Source organism: Podarcis pityusensis, assembly GCF_964106645.2.
Source record: "Podarcis pityusensis genome assembly, chromosome: 16".
Classification (NCBI taxonomy): Eukaryota; Metazoa; Chordata; class Lepidosauria; order Squamata; family Lacertidae; genus Podarcis; species Podarcis pityusensis.
Window position 1 is genome coordinate 5,794,670 of NC_138041.1, and position 22,145 is coordinate 5,816,814.

General features: G+C 44.9%; 1 protein-coding gene across 3 annotated transcripts; it reads right to left on the reverse strand.

The window, feature by feature from the left end:
- Positions 1–1,343: 1,343 nt before the first annotated feature.
- On the reverse strand, positions 1,344–21,266 carry LOC308465000 (SLAM family member 6-like). 3 transcript variants are annotated; one of them, XM_080984772.1, is made up of 8 exons: positions 21,235–21,266; positions 18,086–18,246; positions 14,643–14,987; positions 13,790–14,089; positions 11,323–11,454; positions 10,456–10,547; positions 3,516–3,613; positions 1,344–1,977 (listed from the first exon to the last, which is right to left on the reverse strand). In XM_080984772.1, the coding sequence occupies exons 1-7, from the start codon at positions 21,249–21,251 to the stop codon at positions 3,521–3,523; spliced, it is 1,140 nt and encodes a 379-aa protein (XP_080840898.1). In that variant the 5' UTR covers positions 21,252–21,266; the 3' UTR covers positions 1,344–1,977; positions 3,516–3,520. The 3 variants fall into 3 exon arrangements, with proteins under 3 accessions (XP_080840898.1, XP_080840900.1, XP_080840899.1); XM_080984774.1 differs by lacking the exon at positions 21,235–21,266 and adding an exon at positions 18,915–19,044; XM_080984773.1 differs by lacking the exon at positions 1,344–1,977 and adding an exon at positions 2,010–3,379.
- Positions 21,267–22,145: the final 879 nt, after the last annotated feature.

A 22,145-nucleotide genomic window follows, 5' to 3' on the forward strand; every position in this document is an offset into this window, starting at 1 on the left:
CTACAGTTGTACCTTGAAAGTTGAACGAAATCCGTTCCGGAAGTCCGTTCGACTTCCAAAACGTTTGAAAACCAAATTGGGGCTTCTGATTGGCTGCTGGAAGCCATGTCGGACGTTCAGGTTCCAAAGAACGTCCGCAAACCCGAACAATCACTTCCAGGGTTGCAGCGTTTGGGAGCCAAAACATCCGAGTTCCAGGGTGTTTGACAACCAAGGTACAACTGTGTCTGTCTGTCTGTCTGTCTTTCTGTCTGTCTGTTCTGTGAACTTTGGTTCCCCCTAACCCAGCTGTGCATCTTTGGCGTGGTTACAGCAGAAGCCACTCATTACGATGTCTGTGTATTAAAAATGGAGAAAAGGAGGAGAAACAGTAGCATGGAAAAGCAATCTCGTGGTCCACAGTCCTCCTGTCAGGAGTGCATGCAGGAGCCAGGCCCTGTGACCAGTAGGGCTTCACAGGACTGGGGCCTTCCTAAGTTTGTTCTGGAGAGGCAAGGCGTGGCCGCACAGGTGAGGCTCTTTGCCACAGCAACACAGCAACACGTTTCCTGCCTTGCTGCGTTTGGCTTCTTGCTTCCTGATCCTCGGACCTCGGCTTCTTAACTCCTTGCTTCTCAACCCTCAAACCCTTGACTTCGTGACTCCTTGCTTCCTGACCCTTGGACCCCTGGCTTCTGGACTCTCGTTCCTGCTCCCACCCCGCCATCTTGCCCCTGGTCCTGACGTCCTCAGCTAGGACTTCGATCGCCCGTAGACCGAACCGTGACACCTCCTGACAAGGCCTAAGTCGATAGCTGTTCGAAAGAAGAGATTTTTTTTTTTCTTTTTGCGAAAACAGAGAATCGGAAGGTAAAGCAGCTATTAGCAGGGCTCTTCTCAAAAGCTTCCTCCTCTTGCAATCAAAGAGGCTTCCATTTTTCTTCCTGATTCTCAGAGCCCTTCAGAAGTTCTATAGAAATTTGGTGGCTTTGAGGGTTTGGGGCTGATCTTATCACTGCCAGGTGACTGAGGGCTTTTTCTGAGTAAAAGTTTCCCTGGAACTTCAGAGGCCCCCAAGCTGTCAGCACTTCCGGACCTCAGACACGCCTTGCGATGCCTTGATCTGCAAAACTACCACAAGAATGGTGGCTTTGCTATGTGTGGGACTATTCATGAGGCTCTGTCACCATGGGCAAATCCGCTTGGTTTTTGTCGTCGTCTCCCCCAGTAAAATGCCTCTGTGAATTGAACTTCTGTTGCAGAAACTGTTCCCCCTAGACTGACCCTCTCTGGCAGAGGAAGTAGGAACAATTCTCTTTCGTTCTTAGCGAAGTACATTTCTAATTATAAATCATATGCTGTGATAGAAGGTCTGATAATGTATTGGCAATAAAATAAAAAAGGGAAACAGAAAAGGGAAGTTACTTCAAAAAAAAAGAAAGAAAACAAAAGCATTGACTTGTTCTCAAAAGGGAATAAGAATTAGATAGATATAATTTATATCTGCATCTTCCCTTGAAATCTCCAGTACTAACATAATGAGTGTGCATAATGTCAAAATGGAACTCTAAGTGGTTTATAAGCTCCATATGGTGCCTGCATGTCTGCCTTTCAGACAATTCACTAATGGTTCCTTTTTCCTTTTCTTTTTTCGCGGTGGGGACCAGAAATTGCCTTTGCACAGACTTCCTCTTGGCCCAGCACACCTAGTGCGCTGTTTTAAAAATAAATAAGCAAGTAATTCTGAATTTCTGCAAATACGTATTTGATTCAAGACTGCAAACTGACCAAATTTAAAACAGAGTAAGATGCTTTGATTGGGGCTGGATTCTACAGACGGTGGGAAAAGTAAGCAAGGAAACTATTTAACCAATTGCATTCATGTACTTGGCAGGAAGTGGAATGTATACAGCAGCGATTCCTGAGATTTCAGCAGCCCAGGCTTCCGTGGTAATGGAAAGATGCCTTGAAAATTTGGAATTGCCCGTTTCATCAGACCTGCAGGGAAAAGGGAAACAGAAAGAAATGTACAATCTATGGGTTTTTTTTTTTTTAATTGCAGGGGGCACCAGTTTCAAGAAATTGCCACTCCCTTTTCCAGTCTGAACTGGACTGACTTGGTGGAAATAACCCAAGCTTGTTTCCTAAGCCAGTCTGAACTTAGAAAGAACTCACCATCTCCCACCCAGCCAATATCCTTTTCCTCTAAAGCTCCTCTGTCCAGGGGCAGAGGAAGGGGTGTGCAGTGGGGGTGGTCTGCCCCAGGTGCTTCACTGAGGGGGGGGAGACTTTTGGCACGCAGCCTGCCTGTGGCTCCCTAGCCTACCCCGAGCTGGGGGGGGGGACGGGGAGCTGTGACCCTTTGCCAGCTGCATTCCTCCTTTCCCCCTTTGTTTCGACAGCTGGGGGAGGCTTGGGGGTCATGGGCACGCGGTGCGCTGAATGTCCACCATTGGCGGCTTGCTGCTCCCCTGGCTGCAGGGTGTGTGCGCCGCTCCGCGCACCCGAGCGGCTCTGCCCCGTCGCTGCCTCTGCCTTCGCTTTTATGAGGTCATCACTTGGTTCAACCCTTCCCAACCCCAGTGTAAGTCAAGACCCAGATAAAACACCTTAAGAGAGACCATCATCTCGGAAGCAGGCAGCTCACTTTGCACCCCTCAGGTTTGTAGCACTTCTTTTCTGAGAAAGAATGTCTGGGAAGTTGCCTGTGCCCTTTGCATTGAATTTTGCACAACAGCTGGCTGTCACAGTTTGCAGTTCTGCTGTGGTTGACCACACACACACACGGTAATTTGTAATTTGTTTTGTGGAGTGTTTGTTCTTGGCTTCGTGCAAGAGCAACAGAACATTTTGTCCTGGTGACCTGTTTGGTCCCCTTTTTAAAGCACACTTTTTTTCTCCTGGCTTTGGTCAGAGAGACTGTCCTTTTTTTATATGACAAAGAGCAGTTCTCACTCTTGAATTTGACAGCGACTCATTCATTCTTTCACAAATGTGAAGGAGCTAAAAGGAAGTGGAAGGTGGGGCAGGGAGTGATATCTGATCAGTTAAGTGAAAGTGAGCTTAAAAGTCAAAACTGAAGATGCTTGGAGTATTTTCATCTTTGCTCATCAAGGTTGGAAAAATGTGTGTTTTGCTGAGAGACGTATGGTTTCGGGGTTGTTGTCTATTGTAGCCCATAAAATCAGAAGCTGCAGAAGCCCCGTCAGACATTCGGGTTCCAAAAAACGTTTGCAAACCGGAACACTCACATCCGGGTTTGCGGCATTCGGGAGCCAAAACGTCCGAGTACCAAGGTGTTCAGGATCCAATGTACGACTGTATAGGATTGCTTTCAGACGGCTCAGGGGTCAGATAACTCCATACCCTCCAACATTTCTCCAGTGAAAACAGAGATGTCCTAAGGGAAAGCGGGGCATTCCGGGATCAAATCAGAAACCAGGGCTGCTTCTCTAAATCATGGACATCCCTGGAAAATAGGGACACTTAGAGGGTCTGTTAGCATGAATTCCCCCTGTTCCGAATTGCAGACTCACCTTGCTCACGTGACCTGTTCAGAATGACGTGCGGGTGGTTGGAGCTCCGCATACACTGTTGAAAGTGACCTTGGGGTATCTTGGAGACGAGTCTGTTCCTGAAAGAGGGAAACAAAATGATATCCTTTACAGACCCTGAGCTAAAACCATCTGAACTCCTGCACTTGGATGATGCGCTGTGAATGGCTGAGATTAGCCGAGCTGCATGTGTGATTCTCTTATATCATTTATGGTGGCCTTTGGGAGCCACTGAGAACGGAGGTGTGGGGGCTACACAAGACTTTGGATCTTGCAAACGCTGCTCATCTTTCCCAAAATCTTGCGGGAGATTTTGAGGAGTGGACTTGGGACCTTCTTTCAGGCAACGTGCGGGCTCTGCTATTCAGGTATGTCCCCTGAAAACACGGCTGTAGTCATCTCAGATGCTCTAAACCAAGAAAGGAGAGGCAGAAAATTCTAGGCGAGGTGGAGTGCAAAAAGCAAAGAGGCCTACAAAAGCAAGGATGAACAGATGATGGACAGGAAGAAAACCGGCTTGTCGTTGCGTCTCGAGGCCCCACGACCCACCCCCAAAATAAATACACACTTATATTAGTTTAAGTTTTTGGGCAAAATTTTTGGCCACAACTTTCTTGAGATACAATCACGTGAGCGGTATTGGCTTAGGCATTGACTCCCCACTATAACTGGCTCCACCTCTCAGGGTGATCGTCAAATGGGGTAAACCAAACAAGGGAGCTAGGTCGATGAGGACCAACCTAAGCTCACCCCGGGGTTCCTGTGGTCCTGGCATGGCCCTAGCCCCTCAAGTGGACTTCAGACAAGATCCAGGACCCCCAGATTCCTTTAACGGAATACCCAGTTCCTGGAGGGGCAGGTGATGGCCGCACCTCCCCTCCCCACAATCCAACTGAGCCAATGCCTAACCGCCACCTTACAAGTTGTGATGATTTGCTAAGGGGTAGGCAAAAACCAAATGGCTAAAGCCAATCTGCCAAATGGAAAAATTCATACCCAGCCCTTGTTCCAAAACAGGTGACCCAAACCAAAGCAAGGCCAAGTGACTCTACCTAAACTAGGGAGGGTGGGCGAAACTAGGGAGGGTGCGAAACAAGTGCCCTTCCTTGCATCACACTGCTGTTTTTAAAGCCCCAAGGATCATGCCACCCACTGGCTATTGGCTAAAATTGCCTGGTGTGATCCCAGGGGAATGGCCAGGGCTTCTTGCTCCTCCCCCCCATTTTAACCCTATCAGGTGAGCTCTTGGGTCCCGCGCGCAACCAGGACCCTCTGTTATGAGGATCTCATATAGCAGCTTCCAGAGAGAGAGCAAGGGGTTTATATTGAGGAACCAAACAGGGGAAAGTGTTGAATCGGGGTTGGGCAACCTGTGCCCCTATAGAAGTTGTTGAACGAGACCCCTCATCCTCCCTGACCGCTAGTCTCGGGTGACAGGAGCTGCAACACCTGGGGGACCAGAGGTTTCAGGAATAAAGGAGGGATGGGGAACTGGTGGCCTTCCAGATGTTGTTGGATAGCTCCCAGTAGCATTTGGACACCCACAGATGTTCCCCATTCATGCTTCACTGCCTGGATCAGCGATGGGGTCCTAGTGTCCCCCCCCCGGCATTGCTGAGCCACAACTCCCAGTAGCCTCAGCTGCTGGCACGGCCAATGGTCAGGTGTCAGGCTTCAGGGAACCCGACCCCCCTCCCTCTCGGCAGGCTGCTGGGAGCTGGAGCCACAGGTGAGAGCTGAGTGCAGGATAAAGTATGACGTATCCCCCACCAGAAGTACTACCTCTCCCCTAATACCCTCAGGTTGCATATACAGTGGTACCTCGGGTTAAGAACTTAATTTGTTCTGGAGGTCCGTTCTTAACCTGAAACTGTTCTTAACCTGAACCACCACTTTAGCCAATGGGGCCTCCTGCTGCTGCCACACCGCCAGAGCACGATTTCTGTTCTCATCCTGAAGCAAAGTTCTTAACCAGAGGTAATATTTCTGGGTTAGTGGAGTCTGTAACCTGAAGCGTATGTAACCTGAAGCGTATGTAACCTGAAGCATATGTAACCCAAGGTACCACTGTATGTGTAAATAAAATCATGCATCCCAAAGACTGCATAGTCTCCATTCACCTTCATTTGCAAGGAAACCGAACCCCTGAAATCTCCCTCACCTGTTTGGAGACTGGGATGCATGCAACATCTTCAAGACTCACCCTACTAGTCATCTACCCAGATGTTTTCTCATCCTAGTGTTCATTGTACATAACTTAAAAAATGGGTTGTATCCAATGTTGGTTCTACTCAAAGTAGACCCACTGAAATTAAAAGGTGTGATGCAACCCAGCGAGTGCTGCTCTGTGTATGCCTAACAATGGATTTATATCTAGCAGCTGCTAAGGGGTCATTTCCAAGATATCTTTAGGGCTATTAGGGCACTGTGCAAATATCATTTTCCCTGCACAAACATGGTTGCCTAGAGGAAGTTGAATGTTTCCCATCTGCCTATCGATTTGCATCATAAATAAGCAAAGTGTGTTCCATAAGGTGGAATTTACCGACTTAGAAATAACCAGCTGTTATCTCGTTACTTCCTCGTTACTTTATTTTCACAACAACGAATATATTTCCCCTATTTCTTTTGCAGAAGCACCAAACATCTGCTACAACCTCAATGCCCCCTAAATGGAAAGCCTTGCAGGATTTGCAGCTTTCACTTTTGTATAAATAGATGTGCAGTTTAGCATTAGCTGAAAAAATAGCTTATAAATTATGTGTTGCCTAAGGCTTGGAGGGGGACATGAGTGGCACTGTGGGTTAAACCACAGAGCCTAGGACTTGCCGATCAGAAGGTCGGCAGTTCGAATCCCCGCGACGGGGTGAGCTCCCGTTGCTCGGTCCCTGCTCCTGCCAACCTAGCAGTTCGAAAGCACGTCCAAGTGCAAGTAGATAAATAGGTACCGCTCCGGCGGGAAGGTAAACGGCGTTTCCATGTGCTGCTCTGGTTCGCCAGAAGTGGCGTAGTCCTGCTGGCCATATGACCCAGAAGCTGTACGCCAGCTCCCTCGGCCAAGAAAGTGAGATGAGCGCTGCAACCCCAGAGTCGGTCACGACTGGACTTAATGGTCAGGGGTCCCTTTACCTTTACCACTTGCAACCTCAGAACAGGGTTATTAAAACAAGCATCTCTCCTGATGACCAGTGTACAAAGAAGGTTGAAATGGGGTGGGGAGGCAGACGTGCAAGGCAAAGGGATCTGCATGACCCGGAAGCTGTACGCCGGCTCCCTCAGCCAATAAAGCGAGATGAGCGCCCCAACCCCAGAGTCGGCCACAACTGGACCTAATGGTCAGGGGTCCCTTTACCTTTAAGGCTTGGAGAAACCTGAAAAGTTATAGGCTGCTTAGCAGGATTCTAGATTATATACAACAAATACATACCCTGAGAAGCATTTATTAGGAGAAATGTGTACTAAGATCGTGATTAATTTTCATGGGGACTTAAAAAACAAAACAAAATCACGAGTGGATGCAGAAATGTGTTGAAATAACCTTGGGATTGGCAAAATCAGAAATCGAAACAAACAGAATTTGATGTATCCCCTGCAAATTTCTAGTGCAAAGTTTGCAAGATACATCCCAACTCTAGCTTTATTAGGGGTCAAAGTTAAAGTTAGATATATGTTCCCGCTTAATTTTTTGATGCTTGCCTTTAAACTCACTTAAAAGCATATGGAAGAAGATATTAACAGTAGGCCCCATGTTTGACTCCACCTATATTTTAAGAAAGCGTGTTCTCCTTCATGGAGAGCACGTGTCGCGGTGGGGGCCGACAGGACACTCCAAAGTTGTGAGGCGGGCTAATTGATCTTTCGCCACTGTTGTGATTGGGCTTCCCTTGTTGTTGGGAAGAAGTTAATGTTGCCATTTGATGACTGACAGCCAGAAATGTTAAAATTCCCTGCACGAGGCGTAGAGCTTCCTCTTTTCGCTCTATGCATCGGATTGCCCGTCTCCCCCCCCCCCCCATATTTAGGGTTGTTCACTTTGACCTTGCTATGCCTGTCATGGGATCGTCTGCTCTTGGGGCAGGGGCCCGGTAGGAATTTTGTCCATCTGGCTGATTGGCTGGGGGCCATTTGGTTTTTGCCTACTGTGTAGCAAATCGTCACAACTTGCGGTTAGGCATTGGTTTATGGTTTGGTTGGTTGAGGGGCATGGATTGGCTGTGCCTGCCCCTCTAATGCTGCTGCTGCAAGGGATTCCGTTAAAGGACTACAGGGGCTCACTATTGCTTTTGTCCAAACCCTGTCAAGGGGCTAGGGCCATGCAAGAGCCCCTGGTTGCATTTGGGGAAGGCTGAGGGCAGGTTCCCTGCTCCGACGCTACCCCCAAGTGTATTCCCCTTTTCTGACTTTCGCATCGTGCGGAATGTCAGTCTGTCCCCCATGGTGGGGGCAGATAGTTGCAACCAATGCCTAAGCAACCACTCACATTTTTTGTATTTTAATAAAGTTGTGGCCAAATTTATGCCAAAAACCTTAAACAAAAATTCTGTGTGATGTGTGAGTTATTTGGGGTGGCCTGGGGACCTCGACATGCAAAAGTTAACCTAAGCTGACACGACACTCTCAGCATCTGTGAATGAGCGTGTACAGGTGCTTGGGTTAACGTGTTTGTTCAAGAAGGAAGCAGTCTTTTATTCCAAGAGACTGGATTTCCTGTGGGTTTTCTCTGAGCTCTGAACAACATTTTAGGAGGTGGGTAAGTGCTGCGGTTATTTGTTTTATGCAATACAGTAAATTTGTGGAAACTTCCTCTGAATAGCATTGTTTTCGAGGCAGCCCTCACTTCCAAAAGAGAAACAAACATGCAAATTACAAACGAAGGAAGAGAGAAAAGACAACAACTATAAACAGAAACATTTATTCTAAGCAACTGTAGAACAAGAACAGACTGAAAGAGCCAGCTGATTCCTGTTCTGTGATTCAACAAAATGGGGAAAGGAAACCGTATTTTCGTTTGCCAACCTGCGTTCATGTGGACAGACTGTGGGTGCAGAGAGCTAGAGAACAAGTAGGTTTCCAGTACTGAGACAGCTTCATCCTCAGCTACCACCTGCAACGCCTGGGACGCGGGTGTGCTGTGGGTTAAACCACAGAGCCTAGGACTTGCCGATCAGAAGGTTGGCAGTTCGAATCCCCGTGATGGGGTGAGCTCCCGTTGCTCGGTCCCTGCTCCTGCCAACCTAGCAGTTCGAAAGCACGTCAAAGTGCAAGTAGATAAATAGGTACCACTCAGGTGGGAAGGTAAACAGCGTTTCCGTGCATTGCTCTGGTTCGCCAGAAGCAGCTTAGTCATGCTGGCCACATGACCCGGAAGCTGTACGCCGGCCCCCTTGGCCAATAAAGCGAGATGAGCGCCGCAACCCCAGAGTTGGTCACGACTGGACCTAATGGTCAGGGGTCCCTTTACCTTTACCACCTGCAACCTCAGAACAGGCGTATTAAAACAAGCATCTCTCCTGATGACCAGTGTACAGAGCAGGTTGAAAAGGGGTGGGGAGGCAGGGGTGTAAAGCAAAGGGCTCTGGTTCAGATCTCTGGACCTCTTGAAAGAGGAGCAGAAGCCAGAACACCCACACAGCAGAAATGACATTTGCCATCTATTTCTGCTTTGCATTTGCTGCTGCTATCTTTGCAAGCCACCCTAGAGTGGCTGGGGAAACTCAGCCAGATGGGCGAGGTATAAATAATAAGAGAGCTGATGAACTGCTTGTGGGGGAGGACTCAGCTGGGGCAGGTGGAAGTGCAGAGTGTAGAATGGCTTGCTGAATACGAGCATATTTGGTAAGGATATTTAAACGTACATAATTTTGCCACTTCAATTGTGACTTCACTAGTGGAGCCTGGTGAAATGAGGGAGAACTGTAAAAGTTACCAGGGACTAGGACTTTCCCAGGTGTCAAAAAAGATTATTTATGTATGCCACCACTGCGGCCGGTGTTTCGTTAGCCCCCAGATGGAAAATGAGCGAGGTCCCAACTAAAGAAGAATGGCAACATAAACTGATGGAACATGCGCAGCTTGTGGAACTAATGCATAGTATAACAGAACAAGAAGAACACACGTTTAAAGAAGATTGGAAAACGTTTATTGAATATATGGGGGGGAAATTGTGTGCACTTGAGAATGTTGGCAGCATTAAGATAAATCCAACAGTGTAAACAAGTTTTGATGGATGTAATAATGAAATACTGAGTGGTTTAGCTTATGTAAAATATGAAGGGATTTATGATATGCAAAATGAACCATGGAAAAAGAAGAGGGGAAGTCACTGACATTTTAAGGTTGTTTGAATGAATATTCTAAAGTGTGAAACAGAAAATTCAATTAAAAAAAAATAGATATAAATATCTACCTATCTCGATATCTCGATATCAATATCGATGTATAGATATATAGCTATGTATATGTATAGTCACCAGGGACTCATCTACATTGGTAAAAAAAAAAAAAAGTTTTTAAATGCATTATAACATTCTGACACCAGATGGCAGTGTAGAGTTCCATCTTTAGGCAACGTGGTTTCCTCTTATGAGGTTTACAACACATTTTCCTGAAACTTTTTTTTATGTGTCTAGATCCAGCCCAGATCTGCCCCAAACATTAATTAAAATGGGTGCCTTATATAAGGCGTGAATGCCCTATAATATGAACAGTACAGTAATACATGCTCAAGTGTTTTAATGCAGAGCAGACACATAGATGTTGAGTGTAAATATTTCCCTTCCAATAGTGAAGATGGTAAGGGCTTACAGGGGGTCTTACGAACTAGGCCATATCACCACCACCACCACTGGGATTGCCACAATCATCTCCATCACCACCGCAATTTCCACCACCCCCACCATTCTGTTCTGCAAGAAGTTCTCACCTGGTCATCATCGCCTTCTGGGGGGCTTCTCTTTGCAATCTCTGAGTACTGAAGCTCAGGAAGTGGCTCCTCCCGTGGCATCATGGAGGTAGCTGCAGAGGGGAACATAAGACATTTACTCTATTGGGTCACCCACACCTGCCTAGCAGATTCAGGTAGGTAGCCGTGTTGGTTTGACACAGTCGAAATAATTTTTTTTTTTTTTTAAATCCAGTAGCACCTTAGGGACCAATCAAGTTTGTTCTGGGTATAAGCTTTCGTGTGCATGCACACTTCTTCAGATACACTAAAACAGAAGTCACCAGACCCTGATATATAGTGGGAGGGTGGGGTGGGGTTTTTCTCAGGAGGGTAGTAGGAGATGGGCGATTGACCCAATGGGTATGGTAAACCTGTTGACGACTGTTAGCAACTGCAATTAGTCCTATAAGAAAAAGCAAGGGATAGTATGCAGATGTCCAAAAATAGCTTTAGCATATGTGATGTAACGTCTCATTACATATGCCAAATATGCTAAATATGTCTCATTACATATGCTAATTACACACACAGTGTTTCCGTGCACTGCTCTGGTTCGCCCAAAGCAGCTTAGTCATGCTGGCCACATGACCCGGAAGCTGTACGCCGGCTCCCTTGGCCAATAAAGCGAGATGAGCGCCGCAACCCCAGAGTTGGCCATGACTGGACCTAATGGTCAGGGGTCCCTTTACTTAAGGGTACAGAACTATGTATAGGAACCCTAAACCCCCACTGAAAGGGACTCAAGTTTCACAGAGATAAGCTGTGGGGGGCAGGATGGTCATCCCAACAGATTCTTCGGTCGGTTCCCTCAAGACTTTCCTTCTGCTCTTATGAAAAGCTTCCTACCTCTGTTGGGTGGCATCTTCCTTCTTTTCTTCCAGGTCTTTAGCCCAAGTCCAGCCAAGAGGAGCAAAATTACGAAGAAAATGATGAGAAAAGTCCAGCTCCAGCTCCAATGCAGTCCGGGTTGATTGCCACCTGTAAAGATTGGATAAATAATAGTTTTTCGTGCAAGATATTGGAAGACCTCTAAAATGTTGGGCAATATGAGCTCTGAAGGGAGACCCCACAGCTCATTGGTGGGTTGCGTGGACCATAGCTGTCAACATTTTCCTTTTTTACAGGGAAATTCCCTTATTCTGAATAGGATTCCTCGCAAGAAAAGGGAAAAGTTGACAGCTATGGCATGGACAAGGGCCTCGGCTAGAGCTGTGCACAAACAGCTTCTTGAAAGCCTCCACTTATCTGATGGGATCAGAGCTACCTCAGCAATATAGAAACTTATTTATGTATACAGCTACAGCCACAGGAAGATATTTGCCCAAAAATGGATAGAAGAAGTTCCGATGAGAAAAGAATGGTTACAGAAAATAATGGGATATGCAGAAATGGCAAAACTTACTAGAAGAATTAGAAATCAAGACAACCTTTTTTTTTTATTAAGGAACGGAAGTGGTTTATTGAATATTTACAAACAAATCGCAAACAGATCATTAAGACGTTAGCAGGACTACTGTGAAAACTTGTGGTTTTTAAAACAGATATAGAAGAATAAAAAGAATAATGCGGGGTAAAAAAGTTTCACCCAGTGGTTATCTGCAGTGATCCATCTCCTATTCCTGATCACTTCACCTGGTTCCTATTTCTTTCCTTGCTGTTTTCTCATTATTGTATGTACTTAGAGGTAAATTATTATTATTCTTACGATTATTATGTGGTTTATAAGCTATGCTGAGAGTGATCGAATGGCTGTGAAATCCTTTCATTGTTAGAGAACTCCATTCATTGCCAAAGCTGTTGTTTTCCATGGAAAGAAAACCCACATGTCATAATCCCCAGATGTTTTCTGATGCCAGATGTTGGCTTGATGGCTGCCAATGAATGGCCTTCTTGCTGCTCTAAGAAAGCAATTTCAAATAATGGTTAGTCCCAACAATGTGTGTTTTAGACTTGGAGACAAAAATACAAAAATACAATTGGGTCTGTGAAGTGGAAAAGAGGTGGAATATTTTGGACTTTGTGAGAAAATCTGTCCCGTAGCAGGCTACACTGTCTTTGGATTTAATATATACGTATCTAGGGAGACTTTCAGATAAGCACTGTTATAAATGTGCTTTAAAATATAATGCCGTTATTTGGATGATAAGAGCCACATAAATTATGGCGCAGACAAAGAGGCCTGTGTTTATGGCATCTGTTATAGCTTTTGAAGCTTGTGAAAGCTGCAGTTTTCAGATGCTAAAAGGCAGCTGGAGAGGGGAGTCTTTTCCCACAAGTTTCTCTGTTAAAAAATGTCCAAGGCTTAAACGGAGAGATACTGAACCACCTGTCCATATTTTTGGGTGGGGAAATGTTGTAAGGTAAAAAGAAAGTAAGGTAAAAAAGAAAGAAAGAAAGAAAGAAAGAAAGAAAGAAAGAAAGAAAGAAAGAAAGAAAGAAAAGAAAAGGCTGGATAGAAAAGAAAAGGCTGCCAGATAATTTTAAATCACCAGAGCATGCACTTTTTAACATGTGATTTTAGTAAGAACGATTATTTTCAAATTACAGTCGTACCTTGGAAGTCGAACAGAATCTGTTCTGGAAGTCCGTTCGACTTCCAAAACTTTCGGAAACCAAAGTGCGGCTTCTGATTGGCTGTGGGAAGCTCCTGCAGTCAACTGGAAGCCGCGGAAGTACTGTCAGATATTCAGGTTCCAAAAATCGTTTGAAAACAGGAACAGTCACTTCCGGGTTTCGATCGTTCGGGAGCTGATTGGTTAAGGAGCCAAGGCGTTTGAGATTCAAAGTACTACTGTACTGATTTCAATTCTATCTCAAAAGTTTATGTAACGTGCTTTTGAGGGCTGCTTTTAAAAGTATGTTTAATGAATATTCTAGATTCCTTTGTAAACCACTAGCAGAGAGAGAGAGAGAGAGAGAGAGAGAAGAAACGGATAAGACAACGCCCTGAATTCCACCCGTTTGCTTTTGGCAGGAATCGTGCAATCGTCCCCAGCCATCCTCGGCTAGTTACGAGGACTGATTCCTAAGTTTGCACCGGCTCATGAATCTGTCTAGATTTCCATTTGAAAAAATTAAAATCTTTCCATTTCATTGACCCCATGATAAGGCTCATTTTGAAATTAACATGGAAGGGAAGTGTTGGGTGTTCAGCACCCCAATCAACTACCCAGCTAATGCATAATGAGGAAGGGGAGGAGGACAAATAACTGTTCAGCTTTCACTGTGTTTTATGCGCTTTTAAAGATTAAATCAATGATTTTTTAATTAAGTGGTTTCTGCAGTTTTCTAAATAAAATAGAGAGTTGCTCACCTTCAGTTTGGCAGATGTGCAGCAAGTTGGAGGAGATGCTTTTCTGATCTGCTGGATTGGTGACCAGGCAGGTGATGTTGGGCTCTGAGGAGTTGAGCTTCCAGAACAAGTGGAGATTTTTGCCATTGCCAGAGAGGTGATATGACTTTGAACCATCTTCTAAGTCCCTGAAGGCATCTCCTCCTTTCCAGGAGATGTTGAATTCCCCCTTTCCAGGCACCTGACACTGCAGGGTCACATTGCAGCCATCTGGGCTCTTGGAGACAACTTGGGAGAGGATTTTTGGTTCTGGGACTGGTTCTGTGGAAAAACATATGAAAAGCTCATATGTTTCCAAGCACAATTCAAAGTGTTGGTGCTGACCTTTAAAGCCCTAAATGGCCTCGGCCCAATATACCTGAAGGAACATCTCCACCCCCATTATTCAGCCCGGGCACTGAGGTCCAGCTCCGAGGGCCTTCTAGCGTTTCCCTCCCTGTGAGAAGTGAGGTTACAGGGAACCTGGCAGAGGGCCTTCTCAGTAGTGGTGCCCGCACTATGGAACGCCCTCCCATCAGTTGTCAAGGAAATAAACAACTATCTGACTTTTAGAAGACATCTGAAGTCAAGGGAAGATTTAATGTTTGATTTTGCATGGTGGTTTTAATATTCTGTTGGGAGCCGCTCAGAGTGGCTGGGGAAACCCAGTCAGATGGGTGGGGAATGAATGAATGAATGAATAAATAAATAAATAAAAATAATGTGTGTCCTCCATGGCTGTCACCGACATCACTGCTGAAGGAGAAAAAGGCAGGCTCTTTTTCCAGGTTCTATTCCACAATAAATAGACACAGGTGAATAAAGAACTACTTACCATACACAGAGAGATGGAAAGTGTAATCTTTATACTCTGTCGAACTAAACTTCACTCTAATGGAATATATGCCACTGTCATCCATTTCCAAGTCTTTGATCTTCATGGTGGTCTCATTGGCCATCTCCAATCTTGGCCCAAACCTGTCCTTGGGATTCAGCCTCTCCAGTTTTCCATCCCTCAATTCAGCCAGCTGAATTCCTGAACCATTTTTCCACTGGAAACCCCACTCAATCGTCCTCAGTTTTTTCGCAGGGGGGATACTTACAGGGAGCAACACACAGCCTCCCAGGATCCCGTTCAACTTCTCCTTGTGGGGATTCTGTACTCCGATACTTGCAGTACCTTAAAAAGTTCAAGGAGTTGGAAAAGAAGGAAGGAAAACGGTCAAAGTCAAAGAAAGGGACAATGTCTCTCAGAATCACCGATTTAAAGCTTTGCCGAATGTGTGGATTTATTCGTTATTTTTACCTAACAAAATGTATAAACCACTTGATTTTAAATAGAAAAACCCTTTTAAAAATAACAAAGTTAAAAATAGGTATTTTTAAAAGTCAAGATATAATTAAAACAAATGCAAGCTGGGGCTTCCGGTTCCACTCTGCCTTAATGGAGGAAGACCCCACAACAGTGGGAGATTGCTGGTTAAGGAAAAACAAGGATGATTAAGGGTAATTATCATTGCAAGTTCCCCCCAGGGACAGGGAGGAGCGGGCTTCCCTTGCAGTTTATCTCGGTACCTGGCTCTCATTCCGGAACGGATTGTGGGAGGCAGGGAGGCGCGGTGTACAAAAGCACTTTGTTTGCTGAAAACCCTCCTATGCCACCATTAAGAAGCAGAGGCACTCCTGTTAATTACGGCTTAATTTGGACTAAAGTACTAGAAAAGATGAGATCAAAAACTGTGGAACAAAACCAACCGCAAGGTCTTTAAGGTTTGAACTTGAGAGAAGACTTCATTCGGTGCAAAAGACGTGTGTAGGGGAAGGGAGCCTATGGTTTCTTTATATAAAATTTTCTGCTCTACATTTATGATTCTGCAACCCTCCTCTGAATGTTAGTTCAAATTATATTTGTACCAGTGAGGATGGAAGAAATTGTATTATAGATATGGAATATAACATTAAACGGAACTGCGTGTGTAAAAAAAAGGAAAAAGGGAGGGAAACTCTATTTTGCAAAAGAATTACGATGAAAAACTAGAGCTGACTCTTCCCCATCCTTTATTGTTTATGGAATGAACTGAATAACGCTAAGAGGACTTGGAATTAAATAAGGTTCATTATTGAGTCATCTGCAGTTCAACAACTTCTACCCAGCCTGAGAAAGATGCGAAATAACGAAGCACGGGATGGAGAAATGGAGAATTTTCTGGAACAACAATGGGATATCAGCTTCGCCTAAGGCATGATGGATAACAGCAACAACCCGGGGAAAGACAGAGAAACATCTTATGAGGAAACGAAGAAACACCGAGGACAGAATAATTGCCACACACAGGAAGGAGGAGGATATAGTTTGCGTTCCTCACTTGTAATTTTATAAATATTTAATGTGTCAACACGAATAGAAGTTATTAATACTGCAGTTGTTCTATAAGGGATTATTATTATGATTGGAATGTAATGGAAATTAATAAGATTTTGGAACGGAGAAATAAAGCAAATAATCAAGTCATCAATTCTAGCACGTGGGGGGGGCACCTTATCTAAATTATATAATTTGGTATTTGAATAATTGGTATTAATAATTGTATTATAAATCTGTATTGCATTTTATTGAGGCTATTACTGGATTGTAATTGAAAACTAATAAAAATTATTAGCAAAAAACCCAACAAAGACAAGCTAACAACAGTTTGAAAAAGATTGCAGGAGTGTAGTATTTCATGAAATTGAGAATATAACCAATCAAGATATTGAAATGGATTGTCATTTAGCTTTGTTAAGCAGTTTCTCAAACAGCAATAATATGTGAAAAGTAAAGTGTTGATCGGTCATCTTTTAAGGGAAGGCAAAGTGAAGAACTACCTGTTTTTGGAGGTCTTAGAAGGAGCTACACCAGAATATTGGTATATTAAAAGGTTGAGGAGACAGCTTCAGTTGAAAGGTTGATCAATAAATTGAAATTTGCTAGGAGGGCTAAACAGAGGGTATGTTTTGGATCAGAATAGTTTGATTCTGTAATTTATATGAATAGGAGAGTGAGAGATGTAATGTCACCATCTTAGTCTGCAACTTTAATTGAACAAACTCATTATCGTTTAATTAATTACTTGATTGCAATATATTGCCCACCCTTCGCTCTAAGGTCCCAGGGTGACTGACAATGATTAAAACACATTAACATTAAAACATAATATTGCACAATATCTTTTGTGATTTCTGCTTGCCTATTAATTTCAGGAACTGACCTTTACTCAAGCTTTTAAGTTATGCTCTTTGTACGTTTCTGTGGATAAAAAAGATAAAAAAATAAAAAGGTTTCTGGGAGCCCCGCCCTCGATTAAAACACATGCCAAATTCTGTATGTCTGGGTAAGGTTGCCTGGATGGAGAGGTTTTAAGCATTAAGGACACCTGTCTGATGCAAAATAGCAGGGAGTTCCAAAGTCTAGGTTCTGCCACATTAAAATTTTGATTTCTTGCAGGTGTGAAATGAATATTATGTGGCACCAGTAAGTAGTACCAATTCAAGAGCCTGTATGGGGCAAGGTAATCCTTCACATAAACTGGTCTCAAGCTATTTTGCGGGCTTTATGTACCAGTAGTAATGCCTTAAATTTAGTCCCATAACATAACGCCAGCCAATGCAGATCTCTGAGGAGAGGTATTAAATGTGGCCAGGGTCTCACTCATATCAGCAGCTATACACTAACTGCAGCTTTTAGTTCAAGCGCAAGAGGAGACCCACTCAGAGTGCACTGGATATCATTATTCAATTCTGAAAGGTGCTTTGTCAGACTGCAGAAGCATCATTGCTAACTGCCTTTTTAAACACAAATCAGCCTGATATTTGCCTTCAAGAATAAACCCAGGACTGAGTCTTTGAAAGATCGCTTGCGGGACCCGCTTTCCCCAGCTAAAGCTGAAATGAAATTTCCTGCAAAGAAGAATCCCTCCATTTTGAGAGGAAGAAAACTGAGGCATCTCACTCTGTTCCAACCCTAAAATGCACTTGCTTGAGAAGGAAGCAGTATTGTTTCAAACGATTTTATAGTCGGCGGCCTCTGCATCCATCCATTACAGCACAGGGAGTCTCCTGGCTGCATCCCCTCTGTTGTTTGCGCTCTGCGCGTAATGTAGCTTATTTTAGATGTTACCAAATAACAGAACCATGAAGGGATTGTGAGGCCGCTTCAGCAGACAGAGAGCCCTTCGACACAAACGTCTTTTCCTGCAAAAACACGCGCATATCACCTTATCAAGCCTTTGGAGGACTTACCAGAGGAAGAAGAAAGCAAAGACAGAGTCAGAAGAAAGAGCTCCAGGCTTCGTTTGCAGCCATTCGCAGCTCCCTTTTGCCTGCTGCGTGGAGGACTCCTCTTCAAGACACACAGACATTGGTCGTTCATCGTAAATCCATTCAGAGGATGGGTCTGAAAGCTGTGTGAAGTGATGAGAGGTTGAGCATTTTTAGGAGGAGAAAAATTGAGAAGCTCATTTTCTCTGTGTGCCGAAAAGAGGAAGGTGGGGGCGTTTATGGAGAGAAGAGGTGTGGTTACCAGCTGGCAGCCATCCCCTTTTTTCCGACCCCCAGCTGGTCTTAGCTCCTTCTTAGCAGAGTCTGCCGATGCACAGTATCATAGAACTGTAAGCACCGGGAGAGACCCCAACAGTCCAGCTCTAGTGCCAAAATGAGAGGTATCTCCCTTCAAGTCTCTTGGAGTTCCTGCCCTCTGTCTTCACCAGACATGGAGAAAAATGCATTTCTCTCAGACCCCATGAGCCTCTCTGCATGTCACACCCATTCCCAGACCTGCTTTGTGTGTAGAGAAACTCCCTCATTTGCAAAGGCCAAATTCACATTCATTCCCCAGCCTGTTTTGCCTCTCTTCTCGCCCACCACCGGCATGTGGTCCTCAAGTTGAACAACGTTTCTCATCCCTGCCTTAAGCCAACTAGGCTCCTGCCTTCTTTCTCTGGCTCCACTTTCAAAACTTCCCTTCACCTTCCAGGGCTGATGTAAAGCTTCAAAATTCCAGCTGATCACCGCCATTAAGAACTCTGTGAAAAGTGCCCCTGGGCATGTGCAGAGGTCTGTCCCTCCTCACCACTCAAGCGCTGCTCTCTCCAGGCGTAAAGCTGGGCAACTGGATCCCCAGGCAGAGTTTTGGAACTTCAATTTATCTCAAGGCTGAAGATGGAGTATGATGCTCCTTCCATCAATGCTGTCAGTCCTCTGGGAGAGAGAGCCGCCTTTGCAAAATGATGAAAAGCAGGCAGAGAGAAGAATGTGTAGCAGGGCGTTCTTGGCTGCCTTCATTTGTCCCATACTTGCATGACTGCAAAAGATTCCGCCCTATGGAACACCCTCCCATCAGATTTCAATGAAATAAACAACGATCTGACTTTTAGTAGACCTCTGAAGGCAGCCCTGTTTAGGGAAGTTTTTAATGTTTGCTGTTTTATTGTGCTTTTAATATTCTGTTGGGAGCCGCCCGGAGCGGCCGGGGAAACCCAGACAGATGGGCGGGGTATGAATAATACATTGTTATTATTAATACAAACAGTTTTCTTTTTCTTTTTAACAATGAATACCACACAAACATAAAAAACGGGCAGTTCCTTTGACATGTTTCCTAAAGATTTCTGAGCTGCCTTTCAGCTTATCCACATAAATGAAACCTACGAACAAGAAGCATATCATTTTGATTAAAAATGGACACACATATAAACAGCAGCCCAGCCAACAAACCTCAAAAGGCACAGTGATAATATAAACCTGATTTAGAATAACATGGATTTTTTTAAATAAAAAGGACAGCAATGATTGATATAGTTTATTGATATGATGATGATGATTATTATTATTTCCATGTATTGTTGTTGCTGTTTAGTTGTTTAGTCGTGTCCAACTCTTCATGACCCCATGGACCAGAGCCCGCCAGGCACTCCTGTCTTCCACTGCCTCCCGCAGTTTGGTCAAACTCATGCCGGTAGCTTCGAGAACACTGTCCAATCACCTCGTCCTCTGTCGTCCCCTTCTCTTTGTGCCCTTCATCTTTCCCTACATCAGGGTCTTTCCCAGGGAGTCTTCTCTTCTCATGAGGTGGCCAAAGTCTTGGAGTCTCAGCTTCAGGATCTGTCCTTCCAGTGAGCACTCAGGGCTGGTTTCCTTCAGAATGGAGAGGTTTGATCTTCTTGCAGTCCATGGGACTCTCAAGAGTCTCCTCCAGCACCAGAATTCAAAAGCATCCATTCTTCGGCGATCAGCCTTCTTTATGGTCCGGCTCTCACTTCCATACATCACTACTGGGAAAACCATAGATTTAGCTATACGGACCTTAGTCGGCAAGGTGATGTCTCTGCTTTTTAAGATGCTGTCTAGGTTTGTCATTGCTTTCCTCCCAAGAAGCAGGCGTCTTTTAATTTCGTGGCTGCTGTCACCATCTGCAGTGATCATGGAGCCCAAGAAAGAAAAATATCTCCCTGCCTCCATTTCTTCCCCTTCTATTTGCCACTGTAAAAGATCTTGAGGTGCTTTAAAATCGACATTCCCTAGAAGCTGCAGAATTAAAACAGCAGCGTGGGAGCTGCAGTCCAGTCACATCTGGAGGATGGATGTGGCTGGACTACAGCTCCCATCAGCCCCCACCAGCACCCATGACTGAGCCAGGGCTGATGGGAGTTGTAGTCCAACATCATCAGAAGGGAAGAAAGTAGCAGCAAAGCAAGGAGGAAAGTAAACTAGCAAAGCATGAGCTATTAAGTAGTGTTATGAGAATTATAAGGTCTAAGTTATATAATAAATGTTCATAAATGTACCAGGCAAACACATACATAAATATATAAACCACATGTCTGAAACAGAACAGGAAAGAAGTCCTGAAACCATTTTGACTCTCCCAAATTGACCTCAAATGTTTCTCTGCAAGGACAAAGGAAATGGGAAAACCTACCCATTGTCCCTTTGCTCACAAATCCTGTCTTAAGGGCATGTCTGTGTATGAATAGTGTGAGCTTGTGGCTTGGATTCAGGAACTGAGTATTTACCATCACAAAAGAATGGCCAGACTGCCGATGTAATTCAATCATTGACCATTATCAGGTACCCTGGCAGACAGGTTTTCTGCTGTAGACCGCCCCTTCAGTGACGTATATATGATGTATTGTGAGGTGGTCTTGAGCTACAGGGTGGCAATTTCAAAAGTCTATATAAGGGCTTCCTCCTCCTTCCTGCATGTGCTGAGTGAGGACCATGTTGCAACAGACGAATAAAGATCAGGCTTACTAGCTGCTTTGCTTCTCAATATTCTCTGGTTGGCCTCTGTTATTTTCTCCTACTGATAGGGAACCCACTTAAGGACTCTATACAGGCTCTTGGATACCCCATAAGGGAAAAGGAGCAGGTTTTTCTTATAACAGTGGTACCTGAGTTCACCCTTCATGGATCACCTTCTGTGGTTCTCCGGGGGCAGCTGAGGACATGCCAGGATCTGGCTGCCATGGACACTTCCATCCCAGGATGACCTGTATTCAGAGGCATCCTACCTTGAACAGCGGAGGGAGAACATAACCATTGTGGCTGGCAGCCACAGAGAACCTTCTCCTCCATAGATTTGTCTAATCCACTTTTACAGCCATCCAAGCTGGTTCCCCTGCTGAATCTGCCTTATCTATCTCTGCACTCAAGGTAGCTATATTTTAAAAAATTAGAAACCCACAATAGGGTGCTAATGCTTTTCATCTGGGCAGCTGAAAGATGAGAAACAGGTGTGCAGGTTTCCAGGTACTCCAGCATCAAGCAAAGGACAGCTGGTGGGTGGGAGAAATTTGCCTGCAGGTGTAGCCATCTCTGTTTACATGTTGCAAAAGATTAAGGAGGGAGGAGCAGGCAGGCATTCAAATGAGGCTGCATGAAGCATCCTTCAGATATCAGTTTGCACTCAGGCCTCTTAAAAAGGTAAAGGGACCCCTGACCATTAGGTCCAGTCGTGGCTGACTCTGGGGTTGCGGTGCTCATCTCGCTTTATTGGCCGAGGGAGCCGGCGTACAGCTTCCGGGTTATGTGGCCAGCATGACTAAGCCGCTTCTGGCAAACCAGAGCAGTGCACAGAAATGCCGTTTACCTTCCCGCCGGAGCGGTACCTATTTATCTACTGGCACTTTGACATGCTTTTGAACTGCTAGGTTGGCAGGAGCAGGGACCGAGCAATGGGAGCTCACCCCGTCGCGGGGATTCGAACCGCCGACCTTCTGATCAGCAAGTTCTAGGCTCTGTGGTTTAACCCACAGCACCATCTGTGTCCCCTCAGGCCTCTTAGGAAGTAGCAATCTCTCTC